General features: G+C 38.0%; 1 protein-coding gene across 2 annotated transcripts in view; it reads left to right on the top strand.

Annotated features, from left to right (window-relative positions):
• LOC149848100 (chitin elicitor receptor kinase 1-like) overlaps nt 1-23874 on the top strand; it is an 88350-nt gene that overhangs the window by 25664 nt on the left and 38812 nt on the right. For both annotated transcript variants that reach the window (XM_090019079.1, XM_090019157.1), the window contains exon 4: nt 7784-7986. In XM_090019079.1, coding sequence (XP_089875205.1) covers nt 7784-7986 — 203 coding nt within the window. The remainder of the gene's footprint in view (nt 1-7783; nt 7987-23874) is intronic.

Genomic DNA, 23874 nt, shown 5'->3' with positions numbered 1-23874 from the left:
ATATATATATGATCAAGAAAACTGCAGATATACTTAACAAACAGAATACATTCTGGTACAGATTCAGGAAAAATCGCAGGTACATGTATTCATTGTAATACATGCCTACACTTGTCCAAAAAAATCACTGCTGCGTATACACAGTAAAATACACGTGTTCCTGTTTAGGAAACACAGCTGCAATTTTACATGCTGTCCAGGATATCAACAACTAAGTTTACGGAACAGCAGACTGTACATGCCATCAATCTGGCTTTCACGAGGTTCTGTTTATGCCTCCAACACAAAAAATTTATCAAAGAAATCCTAACAGGCGTACAAAACCCAGGTTTCCTTTTTTTTTTATATATAGATTTTTTATCAAAATGGAAACCCGGCTGATTATGCTGACGTTACATGGGCATGTGCAGGAAGAAAACATACATTGTATGAAAATATGAATCTGCTCAGAAAATAAACCAGATTTGAAACAAAAAAAAATTCAGGCAAGCATGTTTGGTATTGGATTTCACGAGCATGAAGCACATCACAAATCAGATTGGGCAGCCATGCTGTCAGTTAATATAATCAACTGCATGCCATGGTTCATGTGTTTTCTTTTTTAAATCTTACGAATCATATGGAAACATCTATAGCGTATATTCTGGGCATAAATACCTGCCCATACTTTACTTCCAGTCATGCAGAAACAGTCTGTCCAAAGTTTAACAGCTTAATAAATAGCCTACTGAAAACTAACAGTTATCTGCGGCACAAAACCAGCAGCATAGTATATATATATATATATATATATATATATATATGCTGGAAAAATTTTCTGGATCGCAGCCATAATGGGTTTAGAAAACTATCTTGAACCGCAAACTCAAAACCGACTGCGATTTCTCTTTCTTTTTCAAGCCTGCTGAAACCGAGCCCTAAATCACAATTTTAATCTCATGTGATCAACCTCTGCTAACATCTTTCTACTGGGTTAAGAGAAAGAGCCGTACCTTTGCTTGTAGATTCGTGAAAACATAGAGGAAGGAGGAGACATTGGAGAGGGTCTTCTCTCTCTCTCTCTCTCTGTACAATTCCCTGTACGGTTCTCTCTCTCTCTCTCTCAAAATCGGTATTGAGAGAGAGGGCTGATATGGTTTATATAACATAATAGGGACTCCCATAGGGGGGACGTCCCATAATATTTTTGGAAATAGAAAACCTTCTATTTTCTTATGGAAATAGAAGTCTTTCTAGATAGGGACTCTTATATGTATAATATAAATTTGGTTTTAAAAAAAAAGTTAATTTACCTTATCATACATGGATTTATGGATCTTGGCAATGGGTCCAAGATCCATATCACCAATGAGCCATGGATCTTGGCAACGGGTCCAAGATCCATATTACAATTGGATCATGGATCTTGACAATAGGTCCAAGATCAATATCATAAATAGATCATGGATCTTGGCAATGGATCCAAGATCCACTTTAACGTCAACCACCATATATATTATACTTATAAAAATATATTTATTTAATAAAAATTACTTTTATTAAATTTTATAATTAGAAAAAATTTGTGAGATATTACATTTTTCAAGAAAACATAACATTGGCCATAAGAAAATTTGATCATTAAAGGATATATGATTCATCAAGAAGAGATAAACAATTATGCGTAAATAATATCCTAAACATTTCTATCATGCATATAATAAAAAAAAAAGGTCTAAAAAAAAGAGCTAATTAACTTCATGCATACAATAATATGAACAACATAATTAATAGGAAACAAACACACACACACACACACACACACACACATATATATATATATATATACATATATATATATATATCCAATATGCAATTAAAACATATTTAATGCACATAAGACCAATAAAAATAACTATTTTTATCAATAAAATGCATGATTTTAATGTAAAAAATCAAATTTCCTTCAATTACGAACAAAAGTGTCCACCAATATCAAGTGGATAACACACATGTATTTACGTAAGGAACACACTCAACACCCATAAAGGGGCACACGTAAGAAGGCTCACAATATAAAGAAAACCTCAAGTATGCAAAAAATGCTTTAAATTTTTATTCATAAACATCTTCCGTACAAAGAAAAATAAGTAGTAAAAGATTAGAAATTTCAAGGAGAAATTAAAAAAAACCCACATAACAAAGAGAATGTTCTTTGCAAATCAACATTAATTTGCGAAAAATACGAAGAGATTTTCACAAATATCAAGAAGTGATATTTTGCAAATTTCAACAATAGTTTGACCATTACGAGCAATAACCTCTTAGGCCTCTAAACCTCAAACATTAAGTGTATCAACGACTAGAACAAGAGTATAATCATCATGCCACTAAAGGGCCATGTATGTATAAATATCTCTTGCCTACATATAATGATGCTTAAAAACAAGTGTATCAACGACTAGAACAAAAGTATAATGCCAACGATGAGCTAAAATCGCACACAAAGGTGTAAATAAACATCTCTTGTCTACATATAATGACACTAAAAAATCAAGTGTATCAACGACTAGATCAAGAGTATAATGCCAACAATGAACTAAAATCACATACGAAGGTGTGAATAAACATCTCTTGCCTATATATAATGATACTAAAAAAATCAAGTGTTTCAGCTGCTATATTAAGAGTATAATCACAATGCCATCAATGGACTAAAAACACACATGAAGGTGTGAACAAACATCTCTTGTTTATGTATAATGACACTTAGATAAGAGGAATAATAGGAGGAAACACAAAAGGTAAGAGAGGTTGTAATGATAACACACTAATGTTATCAATAAAAATATCAATTTTAAGTATTAACCATATTTCGAAGAACTGTGGTTTTAAAAAAAGATAGTCATCACAAATAAACAGAGTTACAAATATCCATAATAACAATGACCATACAACAAATGAGCGATACAACACACTCAGATCCAGACATCAAACAATTGTTAGTTAGAGCCAAACTATAAGTTGACAATCAAAACTGGCATAAAACGAGGTGCACACAACTCACTTCAACATCTCTGAATAAAAAATAACAAGGCCAAGAGAATTGATGCATCATATAAAAGTTTGTGATGGAAACAACAAATGCCATAAGAAGGCAATAAATACTCACAAAATTCATTTTTCCAACAAGTGAGTTCAAATATAAGAACCGATTTCCAAAACAAAGTTTCAAATCAAATCCAATAACGGTAGATGAAAAACTTGGATTGAATGTAGTGCAATCATAAGCATCGTTAATATAAGCGAGCTATATAGACAAACAACTCAATCTAGATTGCAAGTCTATTATAAAACAATCAATGCCATTAAAGAGGACCAAAACATATATAGAGATTCTTAAATAACCATATAAAAAAACCAAGTGCATACACAAGTACAATTAATCATGATTTTTTACAAAGAGATCAAAAGAACTCATGTATATGCAATAATATAAATAACTTAAAGCCATATATCTTATACAAAAGACATGCATAAGAACAAATTTAAGCATATAGATTTAAGGCACTATGGATACAATATAAAAATTTATATTTTATAAATAACAAGTATACAATGAATTAAGAGTATTTAATCAAGAACACATGTCCACCAAAGATCTAAGTGGACAAACACGTCCATCAATAATAGACAAGTACTAAAGTGAACCATGAGAGAAACACGTATAACTCCCATAAAAATACAAAATTTTCTCATGATTCTCAACTTAATATTTTATTAAAAACTAAGTATGCAACACAATATTTAAATCACATGCAAAACATGTAAAATAATGCCATGAGACTAATAACATAATTATAAGTACCACAAAAAAGATCAACAATATAAACACTTAATATCATAACTATTGCCTCGCAAAAGACCCATAAAAGACATTTATTAAAGTGAATGACTTATAAAAAATTATACTCAATACCTTGTGCACGAACAAACAATCTTATTCATCATGTAAGGTAAACATAAGTGCATAATGATCAAATATCAATAAAAATTATTTTATAAGCTAAATTATAATTTTTAACACTTCATATGCTACTTTTAATATAGCAAGAGTAAAGAGAAATATTATTCAAGCAAAATTTCATAAAATTATACTTGTGAAATGCACACAACATCATTATTTTGAAATATCTCAAATTATTTAAAATATATAACAATTTATCAAAAAAACAAAACAAAACCAAGTTCAATAATACGAACATGATTTCACATTTATAATCATAACTTATTCAAATAAAGCATCTAAATGCCAACAATACATGCTCAAGCATACACGATTGTATACATATATATCAAATAAAGCAAGTTTTGAAAAATTAAGATTCAATCGTGATTTCAAAATATACATATATCTAATTTCTAAAAAATAAACAAATAAGTCTTAAGATATTTTATAAAAAACAAGTCCAATGATGATTAAAAAGCCATTTAAAGATATTTTTTTTGTTTTAATAATAATAACATATATATGTATGTATATATATATATATATATATATATAACGATAAAGAAAATAAGTGTTTTCACATGAATAATGCATGAAATAGATAACACAAGAAATACTTAAAGATATAAGATACATACCAGATCTATATTTCTCTTGAATCCAAGCCACAAACCGATCATGAATCCTTCACGAATCACAAACTCGAACCGAAGAATCCTAAGACCCTAAAGAGGCAAAATGCCAAGAATAATTTCTTGGCATTGATACCATGTAATGAAATAGCAAAAAATACAAAAATAATGGCACTAAAGGCTTTACAAGATTACAATTACAAAAGTGCATAGGTACAAATCAATGCCATTAAGGGCTTACAAGATCACAACACAATGTGCACAAGCACAAGTCCACTATAGGACAAAACAATAGCCATCAAGGGCCAACAACACAAGTACTAAGTGCATATAAAACATTAAAGAACTAAATAGAAAAACACAAAATATAAAAAATATTCATCTTTATTGAACATAAATGATTCAGAATGAGGAGATACGTAAGAAGGTAGGTGTTGCACCCATTGAAAATAAGATGAGAGAGAATCATTTACGGTGGTTTGGACATATTCGGTGAAGGCCTAATGATGCTCCAGTTAGAAGGATGGAGAAATGGGAAAATATATTAGTTAAAAGAGGTCGGGGTAGGCCTAGGAAGACATGGATGGAGGTGATAGGAAAGGATATGAATGCTTTGAACCTCACCGAGGACATGGCATTGGATATAAATGATTGGAGGAGAAGGATTCATGTGGAAGACCCAGAATGATTTTCTTTTTTGGTTCATATCACCGACCCCAATTGTTTTGGGATGAAGGCGTAGTTGTTGTTGTTGTTGTATTGAACATAAATGCTTAAGAGAAGCATTAACAATTGAGGGAGAACAAAACTCCTTTATATACACATTACAAGGGAGAGAGAGACCAAATGGGAGCTCCCAATAAAGTCGTTGGGAGCTCCCAACGGTCTTATTTATGACCGTTGGAGAGACTCCAACAACTCTACGGTCAAAAGACCATAGAGCCCTTGCTTAAAGGGGCAAATTACAAAAAAAGGAAAATTAAATAAAAAAGGAAAAAATTGTTCCTAATGAGCAGTTCCTATTACATGAATAAAATGATGAAAATACCCCTAGTGGATATTTACCTATTACATTATTATAAATAATATATATACATATGTATGAATATATATATATATATATATATGCACAATATGAAACAATATATATATATATATATATATATATATACACACACACACATGTACATCTTAACACCCATAGCATAAAGAATTAGAGAAAAACTCAATAATGGACATATATAAATGCGACAAATTCCAAGTAGCTGTTAATCAATAAAGCCACATAATAATGCATGCTAATGCTACATGCTAGATCAGTGTTGTGAAAAGCGTTGAGGCGTAGCGAGGCGCTCCACCAAAATCTGAGGCGAGGCGTAAGCCTCGAGGCGCAAAGCGTAAGCCTAAAATTTTTTTATTAAAACTTAAAAAAACTATAAAATTTATCTAAAATTATAAATAAATAAGAAATGCTTTATTGATGAAGCAACAACCAACAAAAAATAAAAAATCTCAAATTTGCAGATTTTCATATCAGGTGTATTTGCAGATTTTCATTAAAAACAAAAACACGTAGATACCACGATTTCAACATATTATATCTTTTTCACTGTCAAACACGCATATCAAAATTTTCCTCAATGCTGGAAATGCATATCAGGTGTATTTGCAGATTTCCAGCAAAAGCAAAAACACGCAGCTGCAGTGATCGTATCCATTAACATACAAAAAAATTAACCATCTAATGAAACATAAAACACAAACATTTTTTAATATAACACCATGTTTCTGTACATAAAAGAAAATGCAGGACCCCTAGCAGATACACGATGGAATGTATTTGGCACAGAATCATCCTGACAAAAAAAAAAAATAAAATCACGCCTCATAGCAAAGTGCACTAATCTTTTGTTTTTCTTTTATTTTCAGATGCATATTGAGAATGCCGAGCACATTCAGAGGTGTATTGAAAACGTAGAACACCTTTGGATGTGTATTGAAAACGCAAAGCATACTCAGAAGCATCTTGAAAACGCAGAGCACATTCAAAGGTGTATTGAAAACGCAGAACACATTAACTGAAAACAAAAAGAATAAATTAGAATAGTTGAATGCATTTTCTGTGCATGAACTACGGCAAAAAGAGAGACAAAATCTGTGCATTTTTTTGTATCACGCGAGAGACGAGAGAAGAGACAAGAAGAAGAAGAGGAGAACGAGAGAGCAAAAAAAATCCATACCTGTTTCGGGGCTCCACCATGCGAGAGAGAATGTTGTGAGCCTGTGAGAGTCGTGAGGGAGAGAAGGCTGTGAGAAAAAAACAGAGATAGGGGTGAGAAAAAAAAATAAAAACGCATAAAGGGGTTGTAGGGCTTTCTTTAAGCCCTAGTTTTTTGGTCGAATGAGGGTTTTGACCCTCATTTGACCAAATAAATTGAGGCGTGTAGGCCTCAGTCCGAGGCGCGCCTCGCCTCAAGGCGTGCGCCTCAAGGCCTATGAAGCGCACGCCTCAAAGGTATTGCGTTTCAAGCCTGCACCTCAAGGCACAAAGGCCCTCGCCTTGAGGCGAGGCGCGCTTTTTGAGCCTTGAGGCGCGTTTTTAATAACACTGTGCTAGATTAATATTTAATAAGTATGAACAAAGTTAAGTTTTTGCTTCATTCAAGTATTCCTCTGGTCATTGAGAATATTGCCCCAATCATTGCTGTTGATACTTGTATTTCCATACTATAATTTAATATACTAGGAATACTGTGAAGATCAACTCACTGTTGATTTTTGCCCAGCTTGTCATGTAAATATGGTAATGAGAAGTGCCTTTATTATTAGATTCTTCTATATGGTTCTTTCTGCCATCATTTTGTAATATGAATCTTTTTGTGGATGTGAACTTCAGCATTTCATTTTATAATTGTGTTTTTGTTGCAAAGTAGTTTAAAAAATACAAAATGATTTCTTGTTTTTCCATTATTGTTTACACCTTAGTTAATTTTTTGTCCTTTCTATCAACATCTTCAGAAAAGGTGAGATTTTAGTTGATCTTGTGACAGTTTAGGCTGTTTAAATTGCTTACATTGAAAGAGAATTTTTTTTGTCATTCTTTTCACCTTTTCAGCACATTTCTACTCCTTTTTTAATATCATAGAAAAAGTGGATGTTTTAGGATCTTTAAGCCGATTGGATGAGCAAAAATCATTTGGTACTACTGGTGGTGGTGTTTCATCGGGGCGCCTAGGCATCACTGTGGACAAGTCTGTAGAATTTTCTTATGAGGAGCTTTCTCAGGCTACAAATGATTTCAACATGGCTAACGAAATAGGCAGAGGAGGATTTGGAGCTGTATATTATGCTGAACTCAGAGAAGAGGTATTCAATTCATGTTACTGTCGATTACTGTTTGTTTAAAAGCACATAAGAAATTCTAAACTATTTGCTTCTGCATGGGGAATTAAATGCCACTTGTATCTTCTGAAACTTAGAAGCTTGCAAAACATCATTTGTTGCCCTTGAATAATCTAGCTCTTGTCTTCTGCCAACAGTGGTGAGTTACATGATAGACATTCCAAAATTGTTTTCAGGCTAGATGCCTTAGGGCCTGTTCACTTAGTGAATAGACAACCCATTTCCTTTGAGCGGATCTTTCCTTGCATGGGTGAAACAAACATCATGGCTGTTAAGGAGAGTTCGGATCCGGTACTGATCCGTCCCAATGTCCAAGATGAGAAAGACACCAACTGGGAAAGGACTTCTACAGCTAACAGAATACCAACAAAACTGGAATGTGATGAGTTATATGAGAAGCTAATCCAAGAAGAGAAAGATGCCTAATGGATGAAGACTCCTACAGCTGATAGGATAACTTCTAATGTGGATTGTGATGAGAAAGATGGAAAGCTGGTTCCTATGATCAAGGAGATCATTAAGGAAACCAAATCCAACATGTAACCCAACTTTTTATTTAAAGAAACCTCTCATCTCTGATAAAAGTCTCTGATAAAAGTGAAGAGAGATAGGGAGAGAAATATCTATTGCCCGTTGATGTAGACTCTTCCTGAGTTGAACCACGTTAAAACTGGTGTTTGTGTGCGTGCGTGCGTGGATCTGGTGTACCATTTATATGGTATTAAAGCCACCATAATCTTGCGATCTATTCGAGTACGTGCCTCAACAAACTCGTGGTCTACATTATTGAAAGTCTGTAATATAATGTAGTATAAAGATGTGTAAAATAACTTTATAAGGCTATTATATACATACCCTATAAAGAAGGGGGTATACTAGTCTTTTTAGTCCTTTCTTTTTGATATACTCTAAAGTGGGTTGACCCTTTATGTGTAAGCAACTTCTCACACACGATAATGGTTGGAATAGAACAACTTTTGTTCTCTCCTCTCTTGAGCCTCCTCTAACCCTAGTCTCCCTCCCTCTTCTTTCTTAGTATTTCTAACATGTTATTAGAGTCAGAGTGGGCAGGGAAGACAAGGATTTGAATATGGAAGAAGTTGATGAACTTGGTACAGCCTGACGTCATCCTCGAAGGAAAGATTGGTCTGCTCAGACCAGTTTTGGTTAGTTTGGCTTATCCATTTGCTAGGATTTGATTTTAGAAGTTCTACAAATCAAAGCCCATTGGATTTGGACTTGTTTTGGATTTTTACTGATTTTTCAAGATTTTCTGGGTTGCTTGAAAGTTTCAGTCCAGAGTTGGGAAAAACATTGAATCTGGCTCAGTTTTTGGTTTTTGGAAGCTTAATTCAGGTCATTTTTGCTATAGGAGGTTGACAAAAGTGTTTGGGTCAATTGTTTTAGGGTTTTGGAGAGGATTTGAACAAGATTTGGGGCACTTTTAGCTTGTGGCAAGCCATTTTCTGGTTTTTCAAGGTGTCAACTGCACCTAGTTGGTAAGGTTGTGCTGCATTTGTGTGGATTCAGATTTTTTTTTAAGTATAATCAGCATATTTAGGTGTTCATTTGTGCCTTGTGTCATCCACTTGACGTTTGAAGTGCCTTTGGTTGGATTTTTGGTAAGCTCAATCCTTTATATTTTTCGTAATATGCATTGTTGGTGGTACCATGGAAAAGGAGGAGATTCAAATTATCCCAATCAAGTTAAATGGGACAAACAATGCATATTGAGCTGATTTCTTGAAAGAAGTGGTTGTTGGAAAAGGATTGGGAGGCTATTTGAATGGTTCAAAAATAAAACCTAAAGCTTCTAATGTAAAAACCAAAAAAATAAAATAAAATATGTTGGACCCATGTCGTATCCAGATTTGGACCCGACCCGGATCCAAAAGGAGACAGGCGGTCGGGCACCACCTCACCGCCCACCGCCTGCGTGTTTTAAAGATAAAACACATAGGGGGAGGGACAGTCGATGAGCCCCTCCCCCATGCGTCGACCACCGCCCTCCACCTGGCAGCGATCACCGCTCCCCTTCTCTATTTTTCGGCAGCATCGCCGGCAAGCCCCTCTCATTTCCCCTATGCTCTCTCGTTCTCTCTCTCTCTCTGCACTTTCTCCCCCCCTGTGTCCAGTCGACGCCACCACCGTCGCTCTGCTCCCTCTCTGCGGCTCGTCTAGCCATCGCTACCTGTGACCGACGACAGGAAGACGTTGGGGACAACGTCTCTGTCCCCCTTCCTCTTCTCTTTATCTCTCCCTCTCGTTCGACCACCAACTGTCATCGCCCTTGCTCCAGCAGCTCGACCAACATCCCTGACGCCGTCGCCTTCACCTGTGCCATCCGTGGACTCCCCCGTCGCCGCGGTCTTCCTAGGTAAATCCCATCCCTTTTTTTTTCCTGTTTGCTGTCGGTGGACCAGAGCCACCATCGTGGGTGGCTTTGGGTCTACCAGGAGGGTGGTGCCGAGCAACCCTCCTCGCTGTCTGCTTCTCTCCTCTTCGTCTCCCTCGACCCTCCTGTTCAAGGGTCGGTGGACCAGAGCCACCATCGTGATGGCTCTGGGTCTGCCAGGGAGGGAGGTGCTGAGCACCTCCCCTCATTCTTTCCCCCTCTGCTTTTCGGCCGGCGGCAGGGCTGCCGCCTGCGTCGCTTCTTCTCTCGGGCGTAGGGCTTACGGGGGAGGGGCTGCTTGTGCCTTGGTCGGCAGGGTGGAAAGGCAACCCTGCCTGCCTCTTGTTCAGGTAAGTTGGCAGGGGCCGAGTCCTTGCCACTTTGCCGACAGGTCGGCAGGGGTAAAACCCCTGCCGCCTGTGAGAAGGGTCTTGGCAGGGGGTTTTGGGGCCCTTGCCTGCCCATTCGTTTTCACCAGGGACCCTCCTTGTCTCTTCTTTTTCACAGGGAGGGTCGCGCCCTCCCTGTCTCCTTTTTGATTGTGCAGGGGAGGGTTCGACTCTCCCTACCTTTGTTTGTTTCAGGGAGAGGCTCGAGCCCTCCATGCCTTCGAGCTACACAGGGGGAGGGGTCGAGCCCCTCCCTGCTTGTTTATTGCGCAGGGAAGGGGGGGGGGTCGGCTCCCTCCCTGCTTCCCTGTTTCACTGGGGAGGGGCCGAGACCCCTTTCCTTGGTTTGGGCAGGGAAGGGACTGAGCCCCCTCCCTGCACCCTCTTCTTTAGGGCAAGGGCATCGCCCCTGCCATTGCCAGTTTTCGGCAGGCTTGGTACTTTCCGACAAGCAAGGGCGAAGCCCCTACCTCCTCGTAGTTTGCTGACAGTAGGTCAGCAGGGGCTCACAGCCTCTGTCTCTGCTTCTTGCTCTTATAGCAGGTGCGCAGGGGCACGATGCCCCTGCCTCTGCTTCTTTCACGTCAGGACAACGACAGTGCCGCTGACCTTCTATTTTTGGTATTAGCTTGCTAAGATCGTCGCTTTTACAGCTTGTACGATGGATCCCGCTCGCGCTCCGCGACCGGAGCCGTCAATCGCTTACACTCGCAGACGTCAGCTAGCTCGTAACTCCCCAAGGTAGGAAAAGATTGCATAGAGGACTTGGACAATTGAATTGAGTTCAATTAGCTAAAAAGTACAAATAAATAAATAAATAAATAAATAAATAAAAATATATATATATATATATATATATATATATATATATATATATATATATATATATACGAGTACACATTTAACTCAAGGATGCGGTTTCACGATCATTGTCCTTTACTTTCTGTCATGTCTTTACTTTGCCATCGCGCTTTGCGCCTAAGCTCTTGCTTTTGCAAATGTTTTGTTATTGCCTTGCCATTGCAGATGACGCTCATGTTTTTGCTCATTGCATGTGCTTTAAAGACATCATCGTGGAGGATGCAAGAGGCATTTACCTCTCTTCCTCTTGCGACAAGAGTTGAGTTGAGAGTTGAGTGATACATCATCGTCTAAGGAGAGAGATCCCTGGCAGGGATCCTGGCTTTTCGAGTACGCAGTCCTGCAGAGTAGACTTGAGATTTTAGGAAGCTGCGCAAAAGCATAAAAAACTATCCAAATCGAAGTATTTGGAAGGATGTGATTGGTTGGTTCTGTTCGTCTATTTGAAATATCTTGGGTAACCCCGAATTGGGGCTTGAGCGAACTTCTTAGCAGGGTTTTTGTTGAGAAACCCATATTCCATCTATCGAGACTGATATCGAGTAATGCGAGGCATGTAGATACCACGATAGCGGATGAGATTCTAGAAAATCGCATGCCAAATATTGGCACAAGCTGCTTACTATTTTAAAAGATAAAGAATGTCAAAAGTAAAGTTTGAGAAACATTACATCTTTGTGAAACACTTCTGTTGAGGCTTCTATTGATGAGCTATACCCCTTTCATCCTAGAGTACTTGTAGTCGTGCACTATATGCTAGTCTTGCGATGATCGGATGAGACAGTCGTGCGACCTCGAACAATGCTAAATGCATAATGCTGTAATCAAATAAAATGATGATTGATCGCCTTCACAGGCTAGATGCTCGAGTGGTTGAAAGACCACAACATAGAATGGGTCGTTAGTTAAGCAACACCTAACACACCCATTTGCTTCTTATTGTCTGTCAAGGGAGAGGACAGAGCGGTACAAAACTTCAATGGACAGGTTGTTAACAACCACCCCACAGGCAAAGATCCGACCTCCTTAGTCATTGGAGTTAGGGGAAGAGGCTACCAAACATTATCCTAGGTGGTAGATCCTATGAACTTCTGCAGAAGTTGGATGCATCCGTTGCCAAGTACCTGCCTTTGGGGAATCCTCTCTCGGCTAAAGCCGTCTGCTTAGGAGCGGACTCAACTAGTTATTCGGGTTATTGAAAATACATAGAATAACAGACACCCGAACTAGTCTCATTTGTTTCTACGATTTGTCTTCGTGTACTCGCAGACCAGTAATATCGAACCATAAGTCTGTTCACACTGGTTGATGGGTCATAAGACTTTTGTGTGTTTTTGGTAAATGACACTTCACACCTACATAGTTGTATTGCAGAAAATTGCATTATGATTGTTTGTGTGAATATATCATGAATATTTGATTAAAATGTCTTGAAGATATGTGCATGAGTTACACGCTAGAAAGGTTGAATGCTATGTGCTTTGAGATAAGAATTGTGGATGCATATAATGATGCAATGATCTGAATTGTCTTACATGCATATATAACTTGAATCCTGTGAATGTATTGAACTACATAGGAATTTCATATGTTGTTATTTAGTTGATTCATATTATGTAATCTGTGTGTTCTTATGTGTTGTTTACGCATGCTTTGAGGTTCTATTTGAGGAATGCAATGTTCTTTGTGACAATAATACAATGCGTAGTATAATATGCTTCTTTGTGATGTGATTGATATGCCACGTGATAAGAAATGTTGAAAGCATGCGACAAATTATTATGGTTCATGTAACCTTGTTGGAAGAGCGTGTGATCTTGTGTTTTGATTTACCATGTGAAGTGATACGATGCATATTGCTTGTGTACATGCTTGAGCCCATATTGGTGGTTTCTGACCCCAAGAGCGGTCAATTGTTTCGAAGCAGTCGATTGTATTGTGCATGTATTACTGTGTATGGTATCTGTTGAGGACCTGATCTCCAAAGGATTCTCTGTGAGGGTGTGTATGATCAAGACCAGGTGACCCGGCTAGGGTGATAGATTTTTTGTGAGGATGCACACTGTCCAAGAGCGGGTAGCCACAAAGACGGTGAACTCCAGTGAGGAAGTGTATTGTCTAAGACCAGGTATACCATCTAGGGCGATAATTCCTTGTGAGGTTATACATTTTCCAGATCAGGTGACCAGACATTGATCTTGTTAATTATAATCGTGGCTATCGACCTTGAGAGTGGTCATTTGTGTTGATGTGTGTATCGTAATAATTTTCATTGAATATGGCATTTGTTGAGGATCGGGTTCCGAGAGGTTTCTCTGTGAGGGTATGTATGATCAAGATCTGGTAATCCGGCTAGAGCGGTAGAATCTTTGTGAGGAGATACATTGTCTAAGAGCGGGTAGACGCAGAGACGGTGAACTCCTGTGAGAAAGTGTATTGTCCAAGACCAGGTATATCATCTAGGGCTGTAATTCCTTGTGAGGTCGTACATTTTCCAGACCAGGCGATCCGACGTAGATCTTGTGATTTTTGATTACCATAAAAAGTTATGGTGAGTTGTGATGATCTTTTGAGTTTGATTGAGATAACAAGTTATGAATCTATACATTTTGCTTTCTGTTTTAGCATGATTATATGTTGAAACTAGATATGAGAATCAAGTCTTTATTGATTTTAGATCATGTTTTGGACCTTATATCTAAGGGTGAGTTTTTCTGAGAAAGTATTACGCCTTAAGTGAGTCATAACAGGCGACAGTTGGCCGCGTAAGGCCTTGAGAGATAGGAATTAATTAAGGTTCTTTAGGACATAGTTTGTTAGAAATAGTGAGAGCGACAAACGATGACCTGATTATGATTAAATACAGAGACTCTGTTCAAGGAAACAAAACAAGCTAGTTGCGTGGTAGTTCACAACTTACGATCAAATGAATCGTCATGTTGCGTTTGACAGTTGCACTGCTTATTTTGAAGTGCTTACTTGCTTTGTATTGCTTACCTGTTTAACTGCTGATCTGCTTTAAACTGCTTAGCATGCTGAATTAAATGTACTAAATTCAGTTTTCTATAGTCTCTCTTGTGCACCTACTAGTTTTTCGCGAAACTAACCCATTCTATGGGTACAAGTGATGATTAGGTACATAATGGTCTATGGTGCGATTGCAAGATGACTTCAAGATTTTCTCTTCCTGCTCTTAGGTCGCGTCCTGGACGTTTTGGGTTTTGTAACAGATTTTCTCTTGGATATCCAAATTTTGTACTATTTGGGGAACTTCTTAAATGAAAGTGACTTTTTCAAGTGTTTTGCAAGTAACATGGATTGTGCGTTTTGGTTCTTTTAGCTAACGTGCCCAAAGTTGTCAGCTTGCCTTTCTAAATTTAACAAAAGAATAATCTTCCGTTGATTTCATAAACAAACTCTGAAGGAAAGAGATTTTTTCTAGTTTCTTGCCTGTTTTATGAAAGATTCGCAAGTTTGAAATTTGGGGCGTTACATCTAATGAGGGCTCCTCTAAGTCTATAGAGGAATGGGTCATGAACAATGCGAAAGTCAAAGCTTGGATTCTTGGGTCCATGGAACCGAGAATTTCCATGAACATTTCAAAATTCCATGAGGCAAATGAAGCTTGGACATATCTTAGGCAAGTCCATAGACAAGAGAACTGGGCAAGACATTATCAACTCACTCAAGAGTTGAGAAGTATGCACCAAGAAAGCAAGTTAATTGAAGAATTTTATTCTGATATGCAGAGAATCTGGGATGCTCTTGCACAGATGGAGGGGCAAAGGAAATGTGAGAAGTGTACAAAATGTGTGTCTTGCATTTCATGTCGAACTCTTGATCAACATAGGGAGACTGACAAAGTTATGGCTCTTAGCCCAAAATTTGATGAGACAAGGAGTGCCATCTTGCATCATTTTCACTTACCATATGCGACCCAAGTCATTGCTCAGTTAATTACGTAAGAGACTAAGATAAAGTCTCTTAGATCATTCTCCTGTAGGGATAATGTCATGGTTGTATCCAGGCAGATGGGTAGCAGCAGAATGGATGGAAGAGGTGGTGGTAGGACTGGAGGATGAGGGAAGATGGGATTTGGTGAAAGAGGTGACCTTAGTTCTGTTCAGTGTCACTATTGCAAGGGCTTTGGTTACATGAAGAACTATTGTCCCATTCTCAGGAAAAAGAAAGGTGGTGCATATGCAGCTTCTACTGAGAGTGAGGGTGTAATGCCCAAGGATGAGCAATTATGTGTTTCTTCATCGATTGGTGGTGAATGTAATGAAAGCGAAGAATATAGAACCAATGCCACTAAGGGCTTACAAGATCACAATCACAATGTGCACAAGCATAAATCCACTAAGGGACAATACAGTAGCCAACAAAGGGCAAACACAAAAGGATAAAAACTATAATCTCTTTATTGATCAATGGCTTTAGTAAAAGCTTAAAGGAATAAGGGAGAATCATCCCTATTTATACACAACAAAAAGGGGAGAGTGAGGGCAATTGGAGGTTCCCACCTAGAGACGGTGGGAGCTTTGTGATCGTTGGGGAGCTCCAACGTCTCTATGGTCTAATGACCATAGAGCCCCCAATGGCATTGTTAATTACAAAAAGTAAAACAAAAAAATAAATAAAAAGACTAACTATTTTCTAAAACAGTTATTTATTACATATGTGAAAAGATAGAAATGCCCCTAATGAGCATTAGCTATTACAAAACTGAATATAGATGTGTGTATATATATATATATATATATATATATATATATATATATATTCACATGCATATTTTAACACCCCTCTTAAACTTATGGTGAAGTGACCGAAAGTTTGTTAAGGAGAAAAAGAAATCGAGGTGCAAGAAGAGCTTTGGTGAAGAAATTAGCGCGTTGATACTGTAATGAAAAGAGGCGGAAGCACCAATAGAGCAAAAGCACTCCTTAAGAGTGACCACAAGAGCCAAGAACACAAACACTAAAAGTGTATACACAAAACTCACAAAAGTAGAAAATGACCTAAAGTCATAAGTTGAATATTATTGAAGAAAGAAAGAGGAGGGTGAAAACCCAATGCTTTTACAAGGAGAGAGCCTCCTCTATTTATAGAGGAGGAGAACTAAAAGAAGACCATAAAGGGGGCTCCCTTCTAGTCGTTGGGAGCCCCAACAGTCATAAATATGATTGTTGGGGCCCCAACGACTAGATGGGTGGGGCCCCTTATGGTACTCCAAAGAGAAAAATAAGAAATAAAAAAGAAAAAAAAAGAGAAAAAGAAAGAAAAAGGAAAAAATAAAAAAGGAAAAATTACATGGTAATTTACCAAAACAACCCTATTGGGTTTTTGGTTGTATAGAAAAACAGAAAAAGAAAAAAAGAATTATGTATATATACATATATGTATATATATACTTATATATATATACGAATGTATATATATATATAAGTATATGTATATATATATTAATATATACATAATTTAACAAATACTCGGATGTGACATATGGAAATATAATAGTTCCTCTCAGGTACTCATCACGTGCATAATGACAATCCATCTCTATGTGTTTTGTTCACTCATGGAAGGTGTTGTTACTTGCAATATAGATTGCACTCTTATTATCATAACATCTTCGAAGGTTTTGAGATGATGACACCATATCTCTGCGAAGACTTTTGAGCCACACAAGCTCCATTGTAGTTGTAGCCATTACACAATATTCTGCTTCAGTTGAAGATAATTATACTTTTTGCACCTTCATGAAATTAGAGAATCTTTTAAAAAGGCACAAAAACCAATGATTGAGATTCTATCATTGGGGTTTCCTCCCAAATCAACATCAATATAGGCAAACAAATCTAGGGAAGAGGATGAAGAAAAGAAAACTCCTTTTGTTATGGTATTTTTAATATATATGATAATTCTTAACACAACACTCATGTGCACAGTTTTTGGAGCATGCTGAAACTGATTGACAATATAAATTGCATGAGCTATATTAGATCTGGTGATTGACAAGTAGGTGAGTGACCCAATCACTTCCGTCCAGTTTTCTTGGTCAACTCATATATGAGAAATTGAATAACTCGAATTTCTTCACCTGGAAGAGGCAAATTTTGCTCTTTATTCGTAGTTTGGACCTCTTTGGTCACCTCGATGGAACAATTCATGGACCTTTCAAGTTCATCATGCAAGAAGAGCGAGATGATAAAGGGGAGGTTTCTAATAAACTAGTTTGCAATCCAGAGTTTACAACATGAAAAAGAAAAGATCAGGCGGTTGTGGCTTACATTACCTCTACACTTTCTCAAGAGGTATTAGTGGCCATTCCAGATGAATGTTCAACTAAAGAACTGTGGGAGATACTAGCGCACACCTATTCACAGATTTTCGAGGCTAGGATTCTTCATTTAAAGAGAGAGTTTCAGCTCTTGAAGAAAGAAAATTTATCAGTTACAGAATGCATGTACAAAGTCAAGAGCATCACACACCAATTAGTGATGGTGGGATGTGTCATTTCGGATAAAGAGAAAGTTCAACAAGCGTTGAATGGTCTTGGATCTGACTATCACATGTTGGTCACCTCCCTTCTATGCCTTCTTTCATTGCCTAATTTTGATGATATGCGCGCGAAACTACTGCAGTATGAAGTTACTATTAAAGGTATGGAGTTGCCTTTAAATTCCAACAATCATGAGGTCCTTGTCACAGACATGGTGGCAGGACGTGGACGTGGAGGCTTTCGAGGTGGACGGGAACAGGGAAGAGGTAACCAAGGTCGTAGATTACTTCCCACGCCTAACATGTCACCGAACTCATTCCCAGGGAACCAATCTTCTAGACAGATACCAACATGTTTCCAGTGTAATAAAAGAGGGCACATTAAGGCAAATTGCTGGCATAATCCGCAAAATAGAGGCAAATTTAATGGTGCTAGGCCTTCCACTAGAGGACAAGCAAGGGATGAAAAGGAGAATGTCAAGAACCTCTTAATTTCTGCTCTTTTCGAGTTAAGTTTCAAGCCAACTGAGCAGGGGACTTGGTACATTGACTCTGGGGCAGCTGCACACGTGACGGGTGACGTTGGTAAGATTTCAGAGCCCATTCCTTATCGCGGTAAATTTAGTATTAAAACTGGAGATGGTGTCCTCCACCTTATCTCTCATGTTGGAAACATTTCTCTTCAACTCCCCAATTCTTCACTTCTTTTATCTGATGTTTACCACTCACCCAATATTGTTAAAAATATTGTTTCTGTTTCTAAACTTGTCGATGATACTAATTCTTGTGTCGAATTTACTCCTTCTGTATGTGTCAAGGATCTTCTCACAAAGAAGATGCTCGTTGAAGGAGAATGACAAGGAAATATATATGTCCTCGAGGAGTCTACTTCTGCTCGTGCTGCTCAAATAAATCCACAGCCAGTTCAGCCAGTGTCATTTAAATATTGTTTTAGTCTATCTCAATGTAATACGCCAGAAGTCTGGCATCGTCGTTTGGGTCATTGTAATCGTTCATTCATTGAGGTACTTATGTCTAGTGGACTTGTTCCACAATCCAGTTTGAGTATTGAGTTTGATATTTCTCTTTGTTTCAATTGCCATTTATGTAAGAGTCATGTTCTTCCATTTTACTCAATAAATCAAAGAGCTTTTGTGCCTTTTGAAATTATCTATTCTGATGTTTGGGGACCTGCCCCAAAATCTTTTTTATCGGGCAGTCACTATTATGTCACTTTTATCGACAATTATTCCAGATATACTTGGATCTACTTTATGAAACACAAATCTAAAGTGTTCAAGATTTTTCGCTCATTTTGTGCCTTAGTTTGTAATGAATTTTCATCTCAAATCCAATATTTCCAATGTGATGGTGGGGGAGAGTATCTATCAAAGGAATTTACTGAATTTCTCCAGGATAATGGAATAAGTCGTCGAATATCTTACCCGCACACATCGTAACAAAATGGTGTGGCAGAAAGAAAGCACCGACATATTGTAGAAAGTGCATTGAGCATGATACATGAAACTCATGTCCCTTTAAGCTTGTGGACAGAAGCTTTTCATTCTGCCGTATATATTATAAATCGACTGCCAATGAAATTGCTTGCGAATCAATCTCCTTATTTTACACTCTTTGGGACTCACCCTGATTATAATGAATTGCGAGTGTTTGGTTGTATATGTTATGTTCATATTGACAGTTCTCAACGTGACAAGTTCCAGAACAAGGCATGCAAGTGTAAGTTCGTTGGTTATGCTGATCAATACAGAGCTTATTGTTGCTACGATCCCACTACCAATCGCATCAGAGTCTCACGGAATATGGTGTTTGATGAGACTCATAATGAGAGCTCAGGAAGGGTAGAAGAACACAATGTGAATGATGAAGGTTATCAGGCATGGCTTGTTGCTGAGGTGTTTGATCAAATGGCTACACACGATACTTCCTCATGTCATACAATACCGATCGAACCGAATAAACCTGATATGCGTTCACAAAGGGAAGAGTCGCCAACCACGCAAGATACTATGCCTACCGTTTCAGATATTACCAAGTTCCAAGGGGCTGTCTAGAAGGCCTGAGAGGATTCAACATCCTATTGAAAGATGCTCAGCGAACCGATGTGCACCCTAGAAGGCCTGAGAGGATTCAACATCCTATTGAAAGATGGGTTAGTTATAACAACTTCTCTACAGACTTACAGTTGTTCATCTCTCAGATTGAAAAACATGATTAAACTAATCTATGTCACTCAAATGGGCTGAAGCCATGAATAAGGAAATGAAAGCCTTACATGAGTGTGGAACTTGGAAGATTGTCCCTAGACCATCCGACAAAAAATGTTGTAGGGTCTAAATGGGCCTATAAAATAAAGTATAAATCGGATGGATCTATTGAACGCTACAAGGCAAGGTTGGTGGCAAAAGGTTTCATTCAAGAATATGGGTAGGATTATGATGAGAATTTTAGTCCTGTGGTCAAGATGAGAACTATTCGATTGATTCTGTCATTGTCGGTTCAATATGGATGAACTCTTAATCAACTTGATGTAAAAAATGCATTTATGCATGGTAGGATGAAAGAAGAGGTGTATATGGAGCAACCCTCTGGTTAGGCAGAATATAGCCCCAACACACATGTTTGCAAACTACAAAGAGCCATCTATGGGTTAAAGCAGGCTTCTCGTTCATGGTTTGACAGTTTTTCCCTTGAAGTTCAACGATACAGTTTCATTCGTTCGCACCTCGATCATTCATTGTTTATTTTCTGTGATTGTTAGGTACGTACCTTGATTCTTATATATATGGATGACATTATTATTACTGGGAATTCAGATGAACACATAGAAGTTATCAAGGACTTACTGAGTCGACAATTTAAGATGAAAGATTTGGGAGTCTTGCGTTATTTCTTGGGAGTTGAAGTAGATAGACAAAATGAATCTCTTTCATTAACCCAACACAAATATACCTTAGATCTATTAGAAAAGGTAGGCATGACAGTTTGTAAACCACTATCCACTTTTAGTGTATTAAACCACAAGCTCAGTTCTCAAGATGGGGAATCATATAAAGACTCCAAGCAATATCATAGTCTCGTTGGTATGCTTCAATACCTCACGTTCACCAGACCAGACATTGTGTACGCAGTGAACCAAGTGTCACAATTCATGCATGATCTACGAACAGAGCATATGAATGCTGTTAAGTTATGTCACATGGGCGCGGGTGCGGGGATGCAGCACTTCCAAAAAAACCCGAGTGCGGGGGTGCCGCAAAAAAAAAATAAAAATAAAATAAATAATATATATATATATATATATATATATATATGACTTATAACCAGTTTTTTTTTACTGGTGTGTTTGTTTGAAGACTTGTTACCCACGTTCTGCTTGTTGTGTACTTTGGCGCAACGGGACACAATTGATGAACCGAAAGGATTGGCAATCTAATCGACCCAGCCTGCTGCGTTCTGCTGACTGTCATGATTCAATCATGTCTGAAACTCCTTGGTCTTCACGAAAAAAATATAAGCAAAAGGTTTGATGTGGTTTGTTGGAGAGAGAGTCTTCAGACTCTTCACGAGGCCTACGGCTCCACTGCCACTGCCTAGGGTTCTTCAAATTTCATTTTATATACAGTTGCACACAGATCTCCGGTCTCGACTCTGGATGATAGCTAAAAGAAATTTATTGGATTTGACATGTGGAAAAGAGAGGTCTACACCAGGCTACGGCTAGAGCACCCATCTCGTCAGGAGAAAAGTGAATACTAATAGCCACCAAGGCTACCACCACCATTATCATTTATTATGGAGAGAGAAAATCCTTGACGAAGAAAGATCTGGATGGTTGAAGGATAAAGACTTCAAAAGGCTCTTGAATTTCGGTTTTAATTTTTGAGGAAGATGGATCATCATTTCCAAGTTAACAATATGTTTTCCAACGCTGCGAATTCATTGTTTGGAGGCAGGAATAGCATGGCATGCCAACAAAGCTCGTCAGATGTTGTGGACACAAGTGCCCCTTTATAAAACAAGAGCAGCAGTAACAACAAGCAGACATCCACGCTTCAGTTGTTTCGTCCTTTCATTCTCTCATCACTACCTGCAGGGATCCAGCAAGGGGTGGGGAGAGGTGAAGAATCTGGAAGTCCTCGTCAGGGAATAGGCAATTCTAAAGAGACAGAAGCTATCAAGGCCAAAATCAAAATCAGAATCCAGCAAGGGGCGGGTCCCGCTGCGCTGTCAGCAGATTTTTTTTTAAATTTTGCAGCCCATTTCATAGGGCAAATAAAAAAAAAATCAAAAAATTGGACCAAAATGACCCTGGGTGCGGTCAACACACCCATGGTCGGGTTGACCGCACCCGCATGTGCACCCGCATCGCATCGCGTCGCGTCGCGTCGCGGGTGCGGCACCTGTCTGGCCGAATCCCTGTGACATAGCTGTTAAGAGAATTCTTCAATATTTAAAAGGTACTCTTGCGATGGTCTAGTTTATCATCGGTCCAAGTCCAAAGGGGAGCGACATTGATTAGATGTTTACACAGATGTAGATTGGGCTGGAGATCCAGATGACAGGCGATCAGTTTTTGGATATTGTGTTTTTCTTGACGGGAACTTGATAGCATGGAGTAGCAGGAAACAACGTGCAGTTGCACGATCCAATACAGATGTTGAATACCGGTCTGTGGCGGCCGCTACAGTAGAGGCTACATGGCTAAGACATCTTTTGACTAAGATCAGAGAATCTATTATTCCCACCAATCTTTTTTGGGATAATCAGGGTGCCATACAAATTGCTTTCAACCCCATTCATCACAGTCGTACCAAACATATAGAGATTGATCAACACTTCATTCGGCAAAAGATCGAAGATAGAGAAGTCAAACCGGCTTACGTTCCCACGGCTGATCAAGTGGCAAATTTGTTTATTAAGGGACTTACCAGCATCCACTTTTAGTTTTTGAAGAACAAGTTGTCCATGGTACAAAACCATGCACAATTTGAGGGAGACTATTAAGACTATATATGTGCATATGGGTCCAGGTCTGGACCCGTATCCTTGTATTTGGAATATCGTGTATGGACTCAGACCCGATCCATTTGATCAATGTACTATATATATTAAGGAATAGGGCACAATTATGTTTTAATCAAGAATCATGCTGCTCGTTGTTGCTATCTCTCCTTCCTTCTCTCCATTCCTACGGCGACGAAGAACAACCAAACATACAGGTGCGCCATTTCTAACATGTTTCACTTACCTGAGTGTGTCTATTTAGAAGTCTTTACACAAAAAAATTTAGTCGGCTATTAATAAAAAGGGAAACAAAGCAGAAATCTGTCCTTAATGTTGATTTGATGAAATCAATTTTTATTGCCCGAGCTTATAACTGACCCCTGTAAGGGTCATGAGCAGATTGTTTGAGCTCGGTTTTGTGTATATTTTATGGTTGTTACTATGTTGTTGATGCTACCATGTGGGTTGGCATCAAACCAACCTTGAGTTCTTGATTGTTATCGATTCATCTTTGCACCCTGATAAAATATTTCTTGCATGCTAAATTTTAATTGTTTCTTAATGCTGCCAAATGAGTTATTCTAATGCTGTGAGATGTGTTCTATTTATGATTTTGGTGGGCTGTTATAGGGCAAAACAATGTTACATGTTTATGCATGAGAAACATGCTGCCAA

This window comes from Nuphar pumila, chromosome 1 (assembly GCF_984573655.1).
Source record: "Nuphar pumila chromosome 1, dmNupPumi1.hap1.1, whole genome shotgun sequence".
In the NCBI taxonomy this organism is placed as follows: domain Eukaryota; kingdom Viridiplantae; phylum Streptophyta; class Magnoliopsida; order Nymphaeales; family Nymphaeaceae; genus Nuphar; species Nuphar pumila.
The sequence above is the reverse complement of the archived record's forward strand: the minus strand, read 5'-3'. Positions and strand labels throughout refer to the sequence as shown.